Source organism: Hippichthys cyanospilos, chromosome 9, assembly GCF_059441005.1.
Source record: "Hippichthys cyanospilos isolate Australia breed blue-spotted pipefish chromosome 9, RoL_Hcya_1.0, whole genome shotgun sequence".
Lineage (NCBI taxonomy): Eukaryota > Metazoa > Chordata > Actinopteri > Syngnathiformes > Syngnathidae > Hippichthys > Hippichthys cyanospilos.
In genome coordinates this window covers 10,707,120-10,726,094 of record NC_142377.1, presented here as the reverse complement: position 1 = coordinate 10,726,094, position 18,975 = coordinate 10,707,120, and the positions used below count along the sequence as shown (strand labels likewise).

The 18,975-nt window shown below is 40.0% G+C and overlaps 2 protein-coding genes across 2 annotated transcripts; one reads left to right on the top strand and one right to left on the bottom strand.

Moving 5' to 3' along the window:
• Positions 1-412: 412 nt before the first annotated feature.
• Positions 413-18,080, bottom strand: rnf207a (ring finger protein 207a). The gene is made up of 18 exons (XM_088423735.1): positions 17,953-18,080; positions 16,926-17,116; positions 11,479-11,611; positions 11,222-11,366; positions 10,745-10,826; positions 10,560-10,635; positions 9,861-9,986; positions 9,521-9,567; positions 7,412-7,484; positions 7,141-7,209; positions 6,986-7,054; positions 6,115-6,221; positions 3,476-3,653; positions 2,514-2,699; positions 2,392-2,443; positions 2,093-2,210; positions 1,149-1,244; positions 413-985 (listed from the first exon to the last, which is right to left on the bottom strand). Exons 2-18 carry the CDS (start codon positions 17,114-17,116, stop codon positions 925-927), a joined length of 1,809 nt encoding a protein of 602 aa, XP_088279861.1. The 5' UTR covers positions 17,953-18,080; the 3' UTR covers positions 413-924.
• zpr1 (ZPR1 zinc finger) lies at positions 12,340-14,616 on the top strand. Its single transcript, XM_088423736.1, has one exon. It carries the CDS (start codon positions 12,486-12,488, stop codon positions 13,815-13,817), a length of 1,332 nt encoding a protein of 443 aa, XP_088279862.1. The 5' UTR covers positions 12,340-12,485; the 3' UTR covers positions 13,818-14,616.
• Positions 18,081-18,975: the final 895 nt, after the last annotated feature.

Genomic DNA, 18,975 nt, shown 5'->3' with positions numbered 1-18,975 from the left:
CCATTATTTTGGCTTCAGGTCCATAAAGGAAAAAGTATTTCTCAGTTTGCCTGTTTTTATTTCAATCTCAAAGCCATTTCCCTCTAGCAGGATAAAAGTAGATAAAAGTCTAAGTAGAACCATAATAAAGTCTTGAAGCCATATCTAAAAGACAAAACAACAAAAGAGATATGTAGTTTTGCTCAGAAGCAAGCACTTTACGATTATGTTGGCCTCAGGTGCTTCAAGGACAAACTACTTCTTGGGGATATTTTTTTAATTCAGCCACCCAAGATAATTTCACTTTGCAACATGAACTCAGGTGGACACGTCTATAAAGAGCCATGTTGAAAAAACATAGAAAAACTGCCATTTTGCTGTAAGTTATGCGCTTCTACTCCCGTGGCGTTACAGAAACAAATGCTGTGTTTTTAAGCATTCGGCTTGGATGTACATTGGAACATATTTGCAAGTACGAAAGAACGTGTCTGAAAATACGTTCAAATTTATTATACGCATCCGAACTCATTCAAAGTTACTAGCAAGAACTTTCCGTGCAAAACATCTTCCGTACAAAAACACACAGCAAATCTCATTAAATTGAAATAAATTGGAGCGTTTACAAATTCCTGCTAAGTGAAGCTCATCGTAGCTTTACTTCTCTCTGCATTATTTCTCCTGGGGAAAATTCATTCTCAAATGAAGTTGTTTGCCGAGTGAGGGACCACAGGCTATCTTATTAAGTCGTTAACACTTGGCCTGTACGGCGCGCCGCTTCTTCACGGCGACAATGAAGTGTGGTCCTGACAGCGGCGTGACCTGGGCCACTTAGCACCCGTACGCAGAAGCTTTCTCTGCCGCTGACAGCCCCCTCCTCGCAGCCTCCCTGCTCGGGGAATGTCACGTACACTATCTGGCGCGGCTTCAGGTTTGGTTCACGTGGTGTCACTGGAGCATGAGCGGACGGTTGCACTGGTCTTGTTCTGGGACGCATGTCTGCTTGACACTAAACAACAAGAAGAGAAGATTTCACATAAGCTTTTCATTTTTGTTTTCTTTTGCGCTATTGTTGCATCACATGGACTTTAAATTAGAATATTTTATTTTGCGGGCCCAAAGTTACATTTCTGGGGAACAGGGACCCCAGTTTGAGAACCTCTTGCGTTTACCTGTCTTGACTCTCTGCTGCTGTCGTTGCGCAGTCTTCGTAAATCTTCAACATGGTTTCGGTGCGGTCGTCACAACGTTCTTTGCTCTCCCGGAGTCTACATTGTATTTAAAGATATGTTGTTTCATTTTAGTCATGTTGCATGTGTGTCAAGTCATGTGTTACAACGTCGCTTCCGGTTGCCCTAGCAGTGGATAGAGTAACTACACCTGCCGCACCTCAAACTTCAATGGGTTCGGAAACACTCAGAATCAAATCAATCAATCAATCATTTAATTAAACTACAGTATGGTGGACAACTTTCTAGACATGACTTATATACTTGCACTACAACGCATATTAATAATGAAAATACAAATTTTAACAGACCCTATAAAATGTATGCTCCCTGGCCAATAAGGTGACTTGTTGGACTTAAATGCATAAAACATTTTAAATCACGTTTTAAATGAGTTGTTTCAAAATGGCAAAAAAATCACAAAAATCTTCCACTCAATCTGATCACCTTTTAAGTTTAATAGTTGTCCAACACACACCAACTTTGAATTTTTCTGGTGCTGAAATTTGTTATCTTTAATTCACACAAAATGAAGGTATCAATTTGTGTTTAAAGGGCCTGTATCACCGAAACACTACCTTTAGAAGCTTTTAACCATCTTAACATCTACAATGTTAATCTATCAACCTTAACACCCCTAAAGTGTTATTTTCATTCACTGATGCACTTCTAAAACTTTCTTGCTTTTTCTGCGCTCTCATCACTGACCCCCGCCCGAGTAGATAAAAATAGTCCCAAAGGTAAGTTATTATGATTTATATGCATGTGGAATGTTTAAAATATCATTATGGGCTCTTTTGAAGAAGTCTATATTTTTCACTACTCTGAAAGACAAGAATGTGAACACATTTCAACTCCAAAAACCTAAAGTTTGAACAAGCCAGCACCTGGGTTCCAGTCTCTCTTTGACCTTGGCGATAGACAGGATGTAGGGGCTGATCTGCCTGGCGATGGTAGTCAGGTAGGAGTTCTCCTGCTTCAGCTGCATCAAGTCGTGAAGCTGCGCTGCAGCGGTCCAAACGTCACAGGTAGATCAGATTTCAGACAGGATATGGAAACTAACATCAAAGTTGCAGCTATGTGAACATAAACGGCGCGGCAACACATATAGAGAGACAATATACCAATCATTACACATTTTCTTGCATAGACTAAAAACATCTCCTATTTGTTAATAGAGACAAACCTTCATAGATCTCCTGTTCATTGGTGACTCTCTGAAAGGTCTCCTCCCAAATCTGCCAGGAGAAAACAGTGAGGGTGCGTTTGACATATGTCTCAACTGGAATGGATGGAAAATATGAAGACCTCTTCAAACATGGCCCTCATGGTCTCCACCGTGGTGTACTGGGATGCGATCCGGGTGTCGATGTGAAGCGAGCGGTCTAGGATCTCGCCCATTTGGTCCGTGTTGATGACGGAGTGGTGCTTGGTCAGGTCTCGGTGCAGCTCCTGGACCTGGTCCTTCAGGCTCTGAATCTCGGTCTGAAGAGTCTGCATTCACGCACCCCGAGGCGGAAGATGAGGGGATTTACAAAGTGAATGTTTTCATTTTTTTGATTACTGTAATTCCCCAAATATATAAGATGCACTTTTTTCCCCAAAAATTACGGCAAATATATTGGTGCGTCCTATGAATGGGAACTTGAAGATTTTTTTTAATCCCACACCATTCGAGGAAGATCGGTCCGTCAGCCACATACGCCGAAACTGGACGCACAGATGCGCATTGTTATATCTGCCGCATTCTTAGTTACAATAATTACCATAAAGGGACGAGCTAAAGTGCAAAAGTGCCTGTTGCAGCTAACAACAGCTAGTGTTAGCTGAGGTAGTTACGACTTTATTGTCAATAAAAGAAGCGAGGCGACTGAACCAACATCCGAGTCCATCTTTGCTCACACAGTTCATAGTAAAAGCAAATGTTTTATTTTTATTCAACACAAAGAAAATAAGTCTTCTTTATTTAGCACTACAGAAGTGTTCTCGTAATTCCCTAGTAATTGACTGGTGAAGGCAAAATTTCTGAGGATTTTGACCATTTTGAATCAAACCAGGTTTTAGAATGATTATTCTATTATCAAAAATGATTATTAGTTAATATGAGAATTTATTTGTTGTCAATTAATTGATTAATCATCGTAGCTCTACAATGAACTAAAAACTACATTGACCGCACAAAAGATTTTCATTTTTTTGTTACTATTTCTTAATTTTGGCTGTAGGAGACTTAAGACTGCTTGAAGGTGGAGCACGGTTGGCACACTCACCCTGTAAGAGTTTTCGTAGTTGTTACAGTGTTTGGTGAAAGGCGTCTCTCGCCCCTCGGCCAGCAGAACCTTGGTGCAGATGTTGCGATGGGACGTGGGCCTCCGACCGAAAACGGAACCGAGCGGCATCTCACTGACCGACAGGGAGCGGCAAGACATGGAGAGAGGCGACTGGAGCCTGCGGTAAGAACACCTATCACTGCGGGTCTCATCATTACGTACATTCGTTACATCCTATTAAACAATGGTCTCTCAAATGGGGGTACGTGAAGACACTTTAGGGGCTATGTGATAGCTTAACAAGGTTTGTACAGGAACAGTTTTTTTCTTTTCAAATTAATATTAAATTAATTGGAACATCAAGTCACTCATCGCTAAATTGTGTTCTAGTGTAAAATTCTGTAGGGCCTTTATCTTGTTTAGTTTTCATAAGGTTATAACAGAACAGTAATTCTTAAATCGAGGTGAATGTACCCCAGGGGCTACATGAAGGTGTACGTGAGATTTGAACAGGGTTTTTGCAGATATCAGTGACACAGAACTCTGTTTTAAGCCTTTTTTAAAATTTTTTATTGTTGGTAAGAAGAAAAAAGTGAACGGACCAACTACAAAGAAGCAAAGATTACTGTTTATCACTGGAGAGACAAGTATGTATCTGTCTCAGCGAAAGAAAAAAAAAACTGTTGAATAAATCTGCAGTTGTCATGAACGGCATTCAAATTTAATCAACAAGTATAGTCACACTCAACAAACAATCGAGACTCCATCCAAAACTCCACAGCGCCAAGAGACAAACATGCACAGCGGCGGTAGAATAACTCACGCCGATTAATCGATCGGTCCGTCACGGATGCTTGAAGACAAAAGACTGCAATAAAAAAAATGGCAGCAAGGCTCGCCGAGCTGCTTTTAAGAAATACTTAGCCCGCCCATCGACATCAAGCGGGCTGCAGCAAAGCCGACGCGACGTGCCGGCTCACAGATTAATTCCAGAGGCTTCTGTGAAATTATGATAAAAATAGTACCGCCCGATCCCCAGGCCTCTTTGCGCGCAGAGAGGTGAACAGTGTGATGGAATTACACGTTGCGAGGAACACAAAGACTTGATTGTTTTGATTTGATTTTTTTTCTTACCAACAGATGTACTGTATATAATTTTATTCTGTTTTGAAACAGTGTGTAGCCTTATTGGGATTCTTGTTTTTACAGAATACAAATATTTGATAAATGTATGTACTTAACTACCCAGCCAAGCTAAAATGGGTTTTTGGCGATTATAGTCAGCAAAAGGCAGGTAAATCCATTTTTAAGAGTATTTCACATTGCACATAGCTGAAACCGTTTATTAATTCATTGCGTATATTATGCCAGTAGACATAACAACAATTAATTGACTAATCAGTGGGAAAAAGTTCCTTGTTAATTTGGCAAGCAATTTCCAAAAATGGGAAAACTTGCACTTGGAGCGCAGTTGTTATTATGTGTTGTCGTAACTACCCCACTGCTAGAAAATCAGCAGTGTAAGGTTTGTGTTTTGTCAAAATATAAAGTAATAATGCTCAAATATAATGAAATCAAAGGGAAGTCACGGAAGCTGCATCTGTCGAATATTAAAAATTCTATTGACTCGTTCATTTGGATGAAAAATAATGTATAAGTATTTCAGCATATATATATATATATATATATATATATATATATATATATATATATATATATATATATATATATATATATATATATATATATATATATATATATATATATATATTTTTTTTTTTTAAGCAAATATTAAACTGCATATAAAAGATTATTTTGCACTCGATAAACATTAGTGAGATTTTAGAGAACTATCTCCTAATTCTGTTTCTATTCTTATTCAAAGTAACTTCAAAACCATAGCAACATTTTTTGCTGGCTAACACGGCACATTTTAGTGAGCCTGCTTTATTCAAAAGTCATCAGTAGGAACGGCAACTGCTTCTTTTAAGTCATTCGCATCTATTAAACAGCCTTTATAAATCTCACGGCCCTAACCGGCCTATAAGGGGATGAACGTGTAGAGTGCTGCTAGCTACTAACGCTGCTAGCATCTCATGCTGCTTGCCATTGCTAGCCACTGCTCGCCGCTTACATTGAAGCCGTGGTTATTCGCCGGCAACTGGCCCTGTATAGTATGTTTTGTGACCTGAGGTACTCAAATTACGTGAGACTCGTTTCATTTTTAGTTGTGGATTTCAGATTTTCTGGTTGGCATGCATCTGTCATACCCCCCCAAAGATGCATGACTATGTATTTTTCTTAAAATGATTATCAGTAGTTCTACTTAATAAGTACATTGTGAGTATTTTTTCCATCTGTACCTCTTTGTGGGATGTGCTCTATAAAAAAAAAAAAAAAAAGCTTCATTGCATTTAAACTCCTTTAGCATCCACTTGTCGTGTCCAACGCTTAGTGACAGCGCCTGTCATCGCTCCACCCTCAGCCAGTGTAATTGCAAACCATTCGAGGATTTCAAGTCGGGATGCCTCGTAAAGTGCCAAATGTTCATCCCCGCCTCGCCGTCTTTCCCGGAACAAAGGCAACGGCGCGACGCCACAGGGGATACACGGAAAACAGAATATCGGAAATGATCTCACCTTGTGGCCACGCTGGAAGAGCCGGCGACCGAAGGGGCGCAGCGCTGGCCAATCACAAGCAGGGGCTCCAGACAGCGGGCAAACTCGCTGCGGTAGTCTGTGTTGATCTGATGGGACGGTGGAGGGAGCACGCAATTTTATTGTCATTGTATCGTGTATGCATATACAGTATTCGATACAACTAAACTGTACATTGCTTGTGATTCTTTGTACATATATACAGTGCGTACAGTGAATTTGTATACATAAGTATAATACACATGTGTATATATGGACTTGTATGTACATATATGCATGTATTATGCATGTACAGTAAATACATCTAAAATGTACATACGCAAGAGTAGGAATATTCTTTCAACAACAAATACATACAGTATATGTATTGTATATGTACATATACATGCATACATGTACAGTATGTATCGATTTACGTATACATTTATGTATATATTAAATACAGCTAAACTATATATTGGCTGGGACTTTTTCAAATGCACATACATACAATGTATGTTTATACATATATACATGACAAGTATATATACACATACAGTATACATAAATGTAGATACATATTACACTCTATCTATCTATCTATCTATCTATCTATCTATCTATCTATCTATCTATCTATCTATCTATCTATCTATCTATCTGTAGTTACATAAACAGTACTGTGCAAGTGCATTTAAATGTATGTGTGTGGGGGGTGGATATGATGTAAGAAAATATACAAAATCCTTTTTTTTCTTTCTTTCCTTTACGCATATATCAAATTAGCGAGATATGCAAAGTAGCATCATTTAAGAGTCTGTTGGGAAGCCATAAAGGAAAAATGTTGGCTTTCTTGGCAGTACTTTGCACTCACTTTGCTGCTCTGCACTGGACGGAGGCGATGAGGAAGGTTGACGATCCGCTTCAGTCGTTCCATCAGTTGCTGCGGAGGGCAAAAATATCTTGATCCAGATGGACTGGGTCCACTTTAGGACTGGATGTCCATGCATGTCCAAAATACACACTCACATAACCCATGTCCAGAAACTCAAACATGTTGGCTGAGCTGAGGAAGGCTGAGCAGGTGACTAAATGAACCTGCAAACACAAAAGTACAAAAGAAAAACATGATCAAGCTACAATATACTTTGAACTTTTTATGGACATGTAGTATGGCGACAAAGTATGAAGGCTCAAAGTTAAGGTTTCAAACAACTCTTCTGAAGTGTCTTTGGGTTTCAAACTGGTTCGAATTCGAAGGTTTGAAATCCTGGTGTGTGTATTTGTGTGTGTTGACTACCTGCAGTGTTGGCAGCAGTGAGGTGAGGTGCGAGAGCTGCTCTTTAAGCGCTTTCTCCTTCTCCTCGTGTTGACTACACACGAAAACACACACACGTACACGAAAACACATGCTCCGTAATCATGATAAGGTACATGCAATTTCGAAAGTGGCTCACAATAGTCTTCACACAATCACTGTAGAGTAATTCTCCAGTATTTATTTATCAGTAATCGTTTCAACCTTGAATCTAATATCATCTGTGATAAAGAAATCCCTTTGTCAATAACGCAGCTTTGGTGAAATATTTTTTCAGCCAAATACAGCCTGACTGTGGTGTATTTGGTGTATTTTGAGCCGTAATGCTACCTGTAGTGTTGTCATGCAGCTCCGGGTTGCCTTTTGTTCCGACTACGCGCTATGCTAATAAAGAGTTAACGGTACGTATCATTGTGATATTAAGCAACAAAAAAGAGTGAAATATATAACTCTGACTAATGTGCGTCACTAATGGCAATGCACATTCATATAAAACTTGATAAAGTAACGGAATACAATGGTTTGCAAAAGAGCCATTTTAAAACAATTTAGCAAAAAGTTGTGTCATGTTCCAATGAATTTGCTCTTAATTTGAAAAGAAAATGTTAATCACCCTGTAAAATTTTCATGTACCCCAAACAGTGCCTTTATGTATCCCCATGGATACACTTACCCCCATTCAATAGCCACTGAAATAGATCCTGTTTTTCTTTTTCACTTTTGGACTCTACCGTTGATAGGTACAATATTTATCACCGCATATTTCAAATATTTTGTACAATATTTTACTCCATTTTATTAATATATTTATGTTATTTTATTTCTTTGTAACTTTGCGGGTCAAATGTCACACCTGTACATACTAGACTGACCAATAAAGTTTATTTGAATCTGAATCCGAATCATCTTTTCTTTATGTGTGGCTTTCATGAAAGAAATTTGCATCACTAAGCTTCTGATAAAACTTAATCAAAATAAAGGCATGAAATGTTTTGCAATGGAGTCACTATAACACATTTGACCACAATGCTTCTACACGTTCCAATTAATTTGCTGTTAATTTGAAAACAAAATGCACTGTTCCTGTCACAGCATTAAAACACATTTAATTAGATTCGCTGATACCTGCTGAAACCCTGTTAAACACTCCTGTACACCCTGACATGCTTTCACGGACCCCCATGGGTACACACAACCCCGCTTGAGAACCGCTGGACTTGCACACTAGACAGCTGACAGTGATTGTCATCAAGGACCATATTTCCACGAGCGAATCTGTCAGCGCGCTCCTGTAACAGCACTCAGGTCGGACATACAAATGCAGACTCAAAAAGCCTGGACAGGCCTTCCAGGAAGCGGTGGGCTGGCATTTCGGCGGGCCCGCTTCCAAGCAGTGTCTCCAAACATCCAAACAGAGCGCAACCGTTTTATTTTTCTTGCAACAAAACAATCTTAAAGAGTAACAACATTGATCGGTCAGTTGAATCAAGCAAGTCGTCTTTGGTGACTAATAACGGCAATGGCTTCAGTGGCATGAAAAATATTGCTTTTTACTTATTAATATTCTATTGAAAGTAGATGTTTAAAAAATATATACTTTTTATTTTAATCAGTTAGGTAAACAAAAGAAGAAAGCGGCTGGGTGAATTGCTACAGAAAAGATACAGTATTGTATCCTAATTTCACTGTCCATACAGTTGGTCTATTATTGATTACTATATTGGTCATTGGTTTATTATTATTATCTTTTATTAGTAGTACAATGACTATTACCGGCATTTTTCTTCTTGCGGGAACCTTGTACAGTACTATCAGGCCATCTCTAGATGGTCTGAGTGAAAATAGTAAAATATATATGGGTTGGGCTGTTTTGTTAAAAACTGATAGCCGGAATGCTTGGTAAAGTGCAATGCATTTTAATTGAGTTAATTAATTGTTGATGTTGAAATTGTGCCTCATATTACATTAATTGGCTCATGGTATGTTATTTTCAGTTCACTTTCAATAATAAAACTGTCTCTTCTTATGAAAGGACTTCCAAAGAAATTATGTTGGTCATGATGATGGTACTTGGCGCTAGACGTAGCCTACCTCTGTGCAGTCTTCAGCAGAATTTTCTTCCTCTCGGCTAGCTTCTCCTGTAAAGGGAAACAAGTATTGCAACACTTAATAAATTCTGTGAAGTATAAAAAGTAGGAAAATACTGTATTCAAACGCGCCTTTCTAGTTTCTCGTCACAGTTGGATCAACAGAGACCTCTAGCGGTCACAGTGATATTAAAATGACATTTGTGATAGTTCCCATTATACAATACGGGCCAGAAGCACATTGGTGCAAGTTTCATTTCTTGTTCAATCCTTAACACGACATTTTAAACACGTTTCATTTGCATCGGCGTAGGCTTGATAATGAAAGTGCACGACTCGAAAACCTGCAGACTATTGAAGAGCGAACAGATAGCGCTCTCTTCCTCCTCCACGTTCAGACACACTTCTCCAATCATGGACCTCAGCAGGAAGATGGCCTCTCGGGTGGACGTCTGCAGCTCCTTCACCACCTGCGTTTGCAAAAATACTTTCAATTTAGTCGAGACGCCCTACGTTGTGCGACCAAGAGTTTTACTGAAATATATTTTTAGGCCATAGGGTTTTTTTCCTCCATTGTAACGAAATTTTAAATTTGCTGGTCACCCCAATGTCTAGTGTAGCTAATTTGTTTCCAATAAATGTACAGTGTGGACCTTGAAGAGCCTGCGTTATTTTGTAAGTGTAAAGTTATGTTTCATTGTGAAAAGCAAACCGGTTGTTATTGCGTAAGGCAATTTTGTTTGAATTATTGCAGAGGTTACCAAATTTGTTAAATTGTATTTGTTTAGCCACGCACAGCTTGTATATGTGTACCAGTGATTTACAAAATGAGGAAAAAAAATGTTTATTTCACCATTTTAGGATGAATTAAGATGATCTATCTTAAAAAGGTGTTAATAGAAAGAGATGAAGCCCATTGCTGTTAAATGCTTGACCATTATTGAGACCCTTAAGGGTATTGAAGGTTAATCAGTATACTACTACTGTCTACTTTCACCAGTTTTTTGTTTTTTTTCCACACAAGTAATTTTTCCACCTCTTACCAGCACGGCCTGGTCCAACATCTCACATCCTTGCATGTAAGCCGTCTCAATGTCAATGCAGTGAGTGCGACTCTCCCTGTGGAGCACACACACACATACATACACACACAAACACACAGGGAAGGTGATGTAACAATTATGCCGCTATTGCGTAGTCATACATTTTTTGCAGCACGTTCACTCACACTTGCATATCTCTGAAGCACTTGATGCAAAGCATAGACTTGTTCTCGGTGGAGAAGAGGATGTAGGGCTCCTCGTGCAGAACTGATGATATAGACACCGATATAATTACTGAGTTTAACCCAAAAATTACAAATGAGTTTTGACATAATGCATGGCTTATTGTGGGGTGGAGCTTAATATTTGGCTCCACCCGAACATTGCACAAACAAAAAAGAAAAAAATGTGTGGATAAGTGGCTATAAAAAAAAGGATGGATGGAAGATGCGTTGACGCTTTGTGGGCGGAGTCAAACTTAGCCATGCCCCACATTGAGCCATGATCTGAACTTTCATGAGACCCTGCTAAAATACATTTCAATTTGCTTGGTTAATGCTGGTTGGTTGGTTATGACAGTCCTATGGCTTAAAATAGTCCAAAAGATTTAAAAAAAAAAAAAAAAACCGAAGTAGAGCTTCCTCCACATGTCCAAACCTCACCACATTTCCTGTGTTTGGCTTTGCTGCGCTTAGACAGTGAGACAATTTCATGGTGGGCAAACATTCGAGCTTTGTGTGTGAGCTCCCTGCAGGCGCAGCACAGCGGCTGGTTACACGTGTTGCAGTAGAACATCACACCTGTGTCCTGGATACAAAGAAACATTGCAAAGAAAGGACACAGTTGAATAATCATTACAAATCCCAAAATAAAACGTAGTAAGGGTTTTTGTTTTTTTTGCTGTGATGTCAATTTGAACCTTTTTGTTGCTCTCCTGGTCACAGTTGGCACACTGGACAATCTCTTCGGCGTCTGCATTGTTGTCCACCAGAAACTTCAACAGGCGGTCCTCTGGTGGAAGGCCATTGTTACCTTTTATGATAGACGGGTACCTGCAAGAAGCAAGACAATAGCAACTGTGTAAAGGTAATAATTTCATCCATACAAAACCTATAAATTTTGTCAAGAATAGAATATTTGACTGATGTGGAGCCAATCAGTTTCCTTTTAATTTAGTACTACTTCTATAAAAACTACTAGCAACAAAATAATAATGACAAAGGACATTACTTCAGTGTACGACTGAGTCAAACTTCCCACACATACAGACACAAGGTGTATTTGAAGTCAAAATTTTAATAAGAGGCATGCTTAATAGTACAGTTAGTGAATAAAATGTAAACACCTCTGTTCCAATACCAGGTTTTGTGAAATAACAAGACTAACACAAATAACTTAAAAACGTTTATCATATTTTATGTGATCTACATCTTATAAAACCTATAAATTGTTTTTTTTTTAATAAGGAAAGTAAAAGTCAACAACCTCGCATGTCAAAGTATCTCTGAAATACTGGTAATAATAATTAAAGTCCAAATGTTGTAGGCTTTTTTTTTTCCTTTTTAGGGATAATGGTAATAATAGAGACAGCACGTGTCTTCTCAGTTATTTATTATGTATCTAAATTTGCTAGTGAAAAACTTTTGGTTTGAAAGGGGAAGATTTTGTGGAGATAAAAATACTTGGGTTCATAAACGTTTGAAGTGTGAAAGAAAAAAAAATAGTTGCAGTACTCCGCAGTATGTAGAGGGCAGCAGAGGCGTTGATACTTTCCTCCACCCCGAAGAAAGAAATGCGGAAGAAGCCGTGCAGACGTCACAACTAGCATGTGCTGATGTGTGCTCTCTAGAAACTTCTCGTGGGTCACCGCTGAACGGCATTCAACCCATTTCGGTCTGCACGAAACATTATTATCGAAGCAACAAGATGTCTGTGATCGCCCAGGAACACGTTCGAGGGGGGAGCGTTTTTAAAGACCTGAGCGCCGACGACGAAGACTGGCAGCCCACCGAAATCGAGAGCTTGTGCATGAACTGCTACCAGAACGGTACGACTCGTTTGCTTCTCACGAAAATTCCCTTCTTCAAAGAAATCATCGTCAGCTCGTTCAGTTGCGACAAGTGCAGCTGGTCCAACACCGAGATTCAGTCTGCGGGACGTATTCAGGAGCAGGGCGTGTGCTACACGCTCAAAGTTACAAACAAAAACGATCTCAACCGCGAGGTGGTCAAAATGGACAGCGCGACCACCAGGATTCCCGAGCTGGATTTCGAGATCCCACCGTTTACACAGAAAGGCGCCCTGTCCACCGTAGAGGGCATTCTGGACCGAGCTGTGGCCGGATTGGAGCAAGACCAAGCGGCCAGGCAGGAGGCCGACCCCGAAGTGGCTGATAAAATCCACAGCTTCGTCCAGAAGTTGAAGAAGTTAAAAGACGTGGAGGTGCCCTTCACTGTGGTGATCGAGGACCCGTCGGGCAACAGTTTTGTGGAGAACCCGTTCGCCCCGCAGAAAGACGAGGCCCTGACAGTGTCGTGGTTCCGCCGCAGTGTGCAGCAGGAGAAACAGCTGGGCTTGCGGGCTGACGACGAGCCGGATGACGAGCCCCCGCCCGGCGATGACCTGGACACCATGCGTGGCGAGGTGCTGGTCTTCAACACCAACTGCCCCGAGTGCAACGCGCCGGCCTCCACCAATATGAAGCTGGTTCAGATCCCCCACTTCAAGGAAGCCATCATCATGGCCACCATCTGCGAGGCCTGCGGCCACCGCACCAACGAGGTCAAGTCAGGTGGCGCCACAGAGGAAAAGGGCACCAGAATATCACTGCGCATCACCTCCGCCTCCGACATGACGCGCGACCTGCTCAAGTCGGAGACCTGCTCCATCTTAATCCCCGAGCTTGAGTTCGAGCTGGGCATGGCGGCGTTGTGCGGCAAGTTCACCACAGTAGAGGGCCTCCTGACAGACATCAAAGACCTGGTGGTGGCCAAAAACCCCTTTGTTTGTGGCGACAGCGGCGACTCGGCCCGCATGGAGAAGCTCAAGGAGTTCGCCGAAAAAATCGACAGCATTATGGCCGGGCGCATGAAGGCCCACCTGATCCTGGACGACCCGGCCGGGAACAGCTACCTGGAGAACGTGTACGCGCCCGAAGCTGACCCGGAGATGAAGGTGGAGTCATACGAGCGCACCTTTGACCAGAACGAGGAGCTCGGCCTGAATGACATGAAGACGGAAGGTTATCAGAATGACTGATGAGAAGAAGCTGCTCCCCCTCCCAAAAAAACTCTTAAAGTTGACCTCGTTTTATGGCAGCACATTTTTGAGTTGACACCATTTTAATCCTCGCAGGACAACCTACGTTATATGGGAAGCTGCATTTATTTCATAAAATGTTATCGGACTAGTGCACTTATTCAATCCCAAACACGTTTCTACTGAGTTTTTTTTCCAGAGTTTAGACTTTCAGTCTCGGGTACTTTGGTTTTAAGATGTCATTTAGTAGAATGTTATATTGCATGCAGAAATAGTAGTGGTCTCACTATTTCATAACATTCTACTAAATAACATCTAGTGCTTCACTTGTTGTACCAGTAACTTGCAGACGTCAACTTGTGCACTTGGTTGTCTTCCCGGTATAGACTCAGAGCATATAAGGACATAGAAAATTAACTGGAGTAGGGTATTAATCACACCCCCTACCAGCTTTGTATTATTCTAATTCATTGGGTGGGAAGAACGACTTGGGTATTTTGGTTACGGCGCAGCAATATCTCACAAGAGGGCGCTCCAGGCCTAGTAGTGGTCTACTTTTAGATTGGGCTGTATGGGCATAATTTATCAGTGAGTCGGAATTCAAAACTGAACAGGCTATTTTTTTTTAAATACTGTACCAGTCGCATTATTGCTCCGTGTTTTACTTGAACAATGCCCTACTGCTAATGTTTGCGACCTTATGTTTGATGTGAGGTGATGTAAAGTGTACTTATCTTTAGAAGATTGTGTTGACATGGAAATTCAAAAATAATTTTGAAATAAAGGTATGTCTAATTTATTTTGGCCGTTTTATTACTAAAGTCAAACATATTTGACAGATACCCACTAAGATCTAATTTCTGTAAGTATGTGTCTCAATAGAAAATAAAAATATTTACTAACTTCAGGTAATAAAGGAAAATGCTATAGTATGTTTTTTTAATGATCTTTTTTTAAACAAATTTAAATTTGAATTATATACCTCTCGACTGTTAGTTAAAACGGTATTTTTACTTTTGTAAAGAAAAGATGAAAAGTATTTGCACGCAAGTATTTCCTATAAATTAATTTTGAAATATGATGGAGGGATTACTTTTTCTTTTGCACAGATTACAAAAAATCCTTTTCTAAGTGGTCCTACAAGTCATAACTGTTAGCACAGGCAGCAGCTTTTTTTTTTATCAAGCAAATAAAAATGAGTATTGTTAGCTTTAATAGAAGCTCAAGTCATATTTGAAGAGTTTTGAAGAAAAAAACAAGTGCTTTGATAGTTTTTTTAATTGATATTGTGGCAGACTGCAATTTAAAACGAGTAGCGAATTCATCAATCTGTTTCTAAATGTATGACCCTCTCGTGAAGCTAAATAAGATGAGCGCACCTCTCGTGTGAATTGAAAGCAAAAGTGTACCTAATGAAGTGCCCGTTGAGAGCTACTCGAATGAAGTTAATAGCGTAGCATGATAGAGCAGAACTTTTGGTACGTTTTGCCATTGTCTTTGATGAAAGGCAACGATATCATCACACTCAAAACCCAACGTGACCCCCACAGGTGGTTAAAATTAGCACCGCCGGCCTGAAGGTCGCCTAAAGACCCCGTGTTGCTCCTTGATAGGAATGAACCCCATTGCTATCATGTGATCGCATTTGATTTGCTGTAAGCTGCCAGCTATGTTGCCAAATGCCACTACGCTTTGTTTGCTGTGTGACCAACCGGGCTAAATCTGAGACCGGGGAGACCCCCACCGCGACAATTCCTCCTAGCCGGCAGCTGTTCCGGCCACTCGGGCCTGAATGAGCCAAGCGGGACGTGCGGAAAACCAAAACACAGAGCCAACGCTTGCCAGAAGCCGCGGGAATCTCCCGCAATTGTCCAATTACGCCACAATCCATGTGTAGATTTGAGAAAAAGAGGTAAGGTCAACTCAGATTGCATCGTTTGTTGTCAAATGTCATCACAAGTACAAACACACGTCAACAATCAGCCCTCGACCTTTCACCTCTGACTGGTAACACTCGATCAAAGGTGGAATTCTCAAAGGTAATGATCATTTCCCATGCACTTATACTGTGTTCTAGGTGACTTTTGACCAAGGGCAGGAATGGTCAAGTACTGTTGTAAAACACAATACTGTATGATTGTAAAACACAATACTCCAAGTCAAAAAAGATACAGTAATGTGATGGCTTGGCTGGAGGCCACTTCTGCTCAGAAAGGTCATTTTTGTTGTCAAAGCTTAGTGGCAGAAACTTGTCACACTTTACATATGTACATATGAAATTATAAATATGGTCAAGTATGATTGCAAAACACAGACTATATACTGTTTTATATCTTTTGGCTCAGTAATGACAGCTGCTGTTTATAGTGATGATGCACCCATGTTCCATTGTTGCCAGGTAAATTCGGCAGTTGGTAGCAGCAGATCATTAATTAATTGGTAATTAATAAGTCTATAAAAAGTAAGTATATTATACCATACTTTGAAATAAATGTCTGAAAGCATTTGAATGCACCTAATGTCTCGTGCACATCATGCGAAATCATCAGCAGCTAACCAGCAACGTCAGAGACTTCTGGCGTATCCTTCAACAAAGATGTAGTTAGCTTGAGGTTTTTGTTTTTTTTTTTAAATATTTTTAAACGTTTAATTATTTATTCTTGTGCAAGAGAGAAATGTAAGAAGCTGTAAACTCATGAAGTCATGGTACATAATTTTAAAAAATCCAAGTTGTTGGGTTATTTTCCTTATTTTTGTTTGCTGTAAAAAAATGTTTCCCATTAAGTTTTGTCTATAATTAATTTGAATTAATCATTTTTCATGCACAATTAATTACTTTAAAAACACAGTCTGGGGTTTATCATGTGACATTTGCAAGCTGAGTTGTGATTGGTTGCTACTTGTTTCCTGATGTGTGATGTAATTTGTACTCATTTTAGTGTTTTTTTTTTTTTTAAACAAATTAAAAGTACTGTACACGACAACAAATTCAGGTCACTAATCATAGACAAAATACTATGTTTCATTGCTGAAAATGGCTAAAGTATACTTCATAGTTTTGTAACTATAAAGTTATGTAAGCTTTAGAGTCATTCTTCCATGTCTTACCCGCATAAGGGGCAGCTGAGTCGGCTGTCGTTAGTTCGGCCCAGCAAGCAGCGGGCGCAGAAGATGTGGTAGCAGTCCAGCAGACACGGTGACTGGTACTGCTCGTGGCACAGATGGCACACCAGAGGGTGCACGTTGGCGCAGTCCACATTGCACAGGTTGTCCAAATTGCTGAGGATTCCTCCGGCCATCTGCCACGCAAACCGACAATGAGTGAGCAAGTTCTTCTTCTTTTCCTTTTTTATAAGGAGTGTTTAATAAGTGTTTTATAAGTTTAATTTAGTTTTCTTGTGTTTCTGGAGCTTACCCACACATCAAGTGCTAAATGTGTATCGTATTGTAGTCAATCACCCAAATTATGCACAGTTGACATACACACCAGAAAGTTGTCTGGTTGCACACAAAACACAAACTGACATCCAGAACGTGGTTTGAATTATGTTGGAGAATTTTTTCTCCTACACTTTCCGTAGCTAAAAGAAACATGACTGCTCCCATCTGAGCAGCACTCCTCATGTAATATAAACAGCGATTACTTGACCTACGAATTTTTATAAAAATAATAAATAAATGGTTGTAAAGAACACATTTATTTACATCTTATTGACATTTTTAGTGGGTTTTCAAAACAAATAACGGTCTAAATATTACTTATTGTCACTTAGTCATGTGACGTTCACAAGGTGAGCTGTGACTGGTTTGTTAGTTGAGCAACTGTGATGTCATTTTTAATCGACAAATATCAGAATGGCTACCTATCCAGATGAATAATAGCAGGTGGGTTTTGCTGCTTCAATCATATTCCACAATCAACAATTAGAATACTGTATCCAGATTCCTGAGGTTGCATAGTACATATTGCAAAAAAAAAAAAAAAAATGGGGTTAACTTCTTTAAAAATCTCATCGCTGAGACAAAGTAGGAAACTAACACATTTCATGGAGTCACAACTAGCTTGTTGCTAGCTTGTATCAGGAATCAAATAACACGCAGGGATTAAAATAAACTGCAGGAGCTGAGATTTTACCTTGACGTGGTTGGCCCCCACAGTGTGAGAAAATCCACCGACGACTCAAAAGAAAGTACCTCCGACTGAACAAAGCCGGCAAACACACTGAGCGCAAAGGACTGTCACTGTCTTACCTTTCAGCGCCGCTATCAGCCTGCCTCCAGCAGGAATGACAACAATGCTTGAATACTAGGCCCGAGGGCAGCCTCTGCCAGGCAGCTGACGGCACACACCTCGTGCCCCCACCCCTCGTTGACACCCCCCACCACCACCGCAACCAGCAAAGTGCAACCGCAAACGTGACATGCAGTTGTCCAAGTGACAACTTAGACTCATAGGGGTGCTGATGAAGGCGTAGAACTGATATCGCTGATATCGAAGCTTTAATTGAATAACACAATTTCAAATGGTTGAAAAACAACATGAGGAGTTAACAAGCTGCATATTCAGCATTTAAAAATTTGTATCTATTTTTTGAGAGAATTATCTGTCCTCTGTTGATCACTTAAAAACTCATCTACTTGCTGTTTTGCGCTCAAAGCAAAGCCCAGGTGGAAAATATTTTTCGGGCCCAAACTGTCAGTACTCTCAGATGTTTGCCATTCACCGTGGGGTGCCAAAGTATAAATCGAATACGGCATACAATAAAATGAGGCGGAATATTAGTTTATCTGTCTGTATTCTGAAGTCCTGAGAGAATCTTTTTTGTGGAGTTTGCATGTTTGCCTTAGGACCTTGACAAAGCCTAAAACGCGCATGGATTTTCTCTAGGATTTTCTCTTCCTCAAATTATCAAAACATGCCTAAGTTTCAATTAAAACTCTTTAGCGCATTAGCTAAATATTAGCAGCTGTAGTTACAAAAGCAATTTACACTACTATTGATAAATTAAGGGCCGTAAAGAGTATTAAAACGATTTATCGGTTTAGCCTGAGCGTAATGTAAATCAAAATGGCTGAGGTGTATCACACGTCACATTCTGTAAAGTAAACTCAAAATTGTATAAGATATTTCCAAGATAAATCTGCAGATGTCTTAGCA

Bases quoted from the DNA above. Each gene is read 5' to 3' on its own strand.
- rnf207a (XM_088423735.1), bottom strand. From the start codon at position 17,116: ATGGCCGGAGGAATCCTCAGCAATTTGGACAACCTGTGCAATGTGGAC. The intron at 7,485-9,520 runs GTAGGCTACGTC...TTTCGTGTGTAG, and splicing joins CTGCTGAAGACTGCACAGAG to TCAACACGAGGAGAAGGAGA. The intron at 1,245-2,092 runs GTGCTGGCTTGT...AATACAATGTAG, and splicing joins AAAGAGAGACTGGAACCCAG to ACTCCGGGAGAGCAAAGAAC.
- zpr1 (XM_088423736.1), top strand. From the start codon at position 12,486: ATGTCTGTGATCGCCCAGGAACACGTTCGAGGGGGGAGCGTTTTTAAA.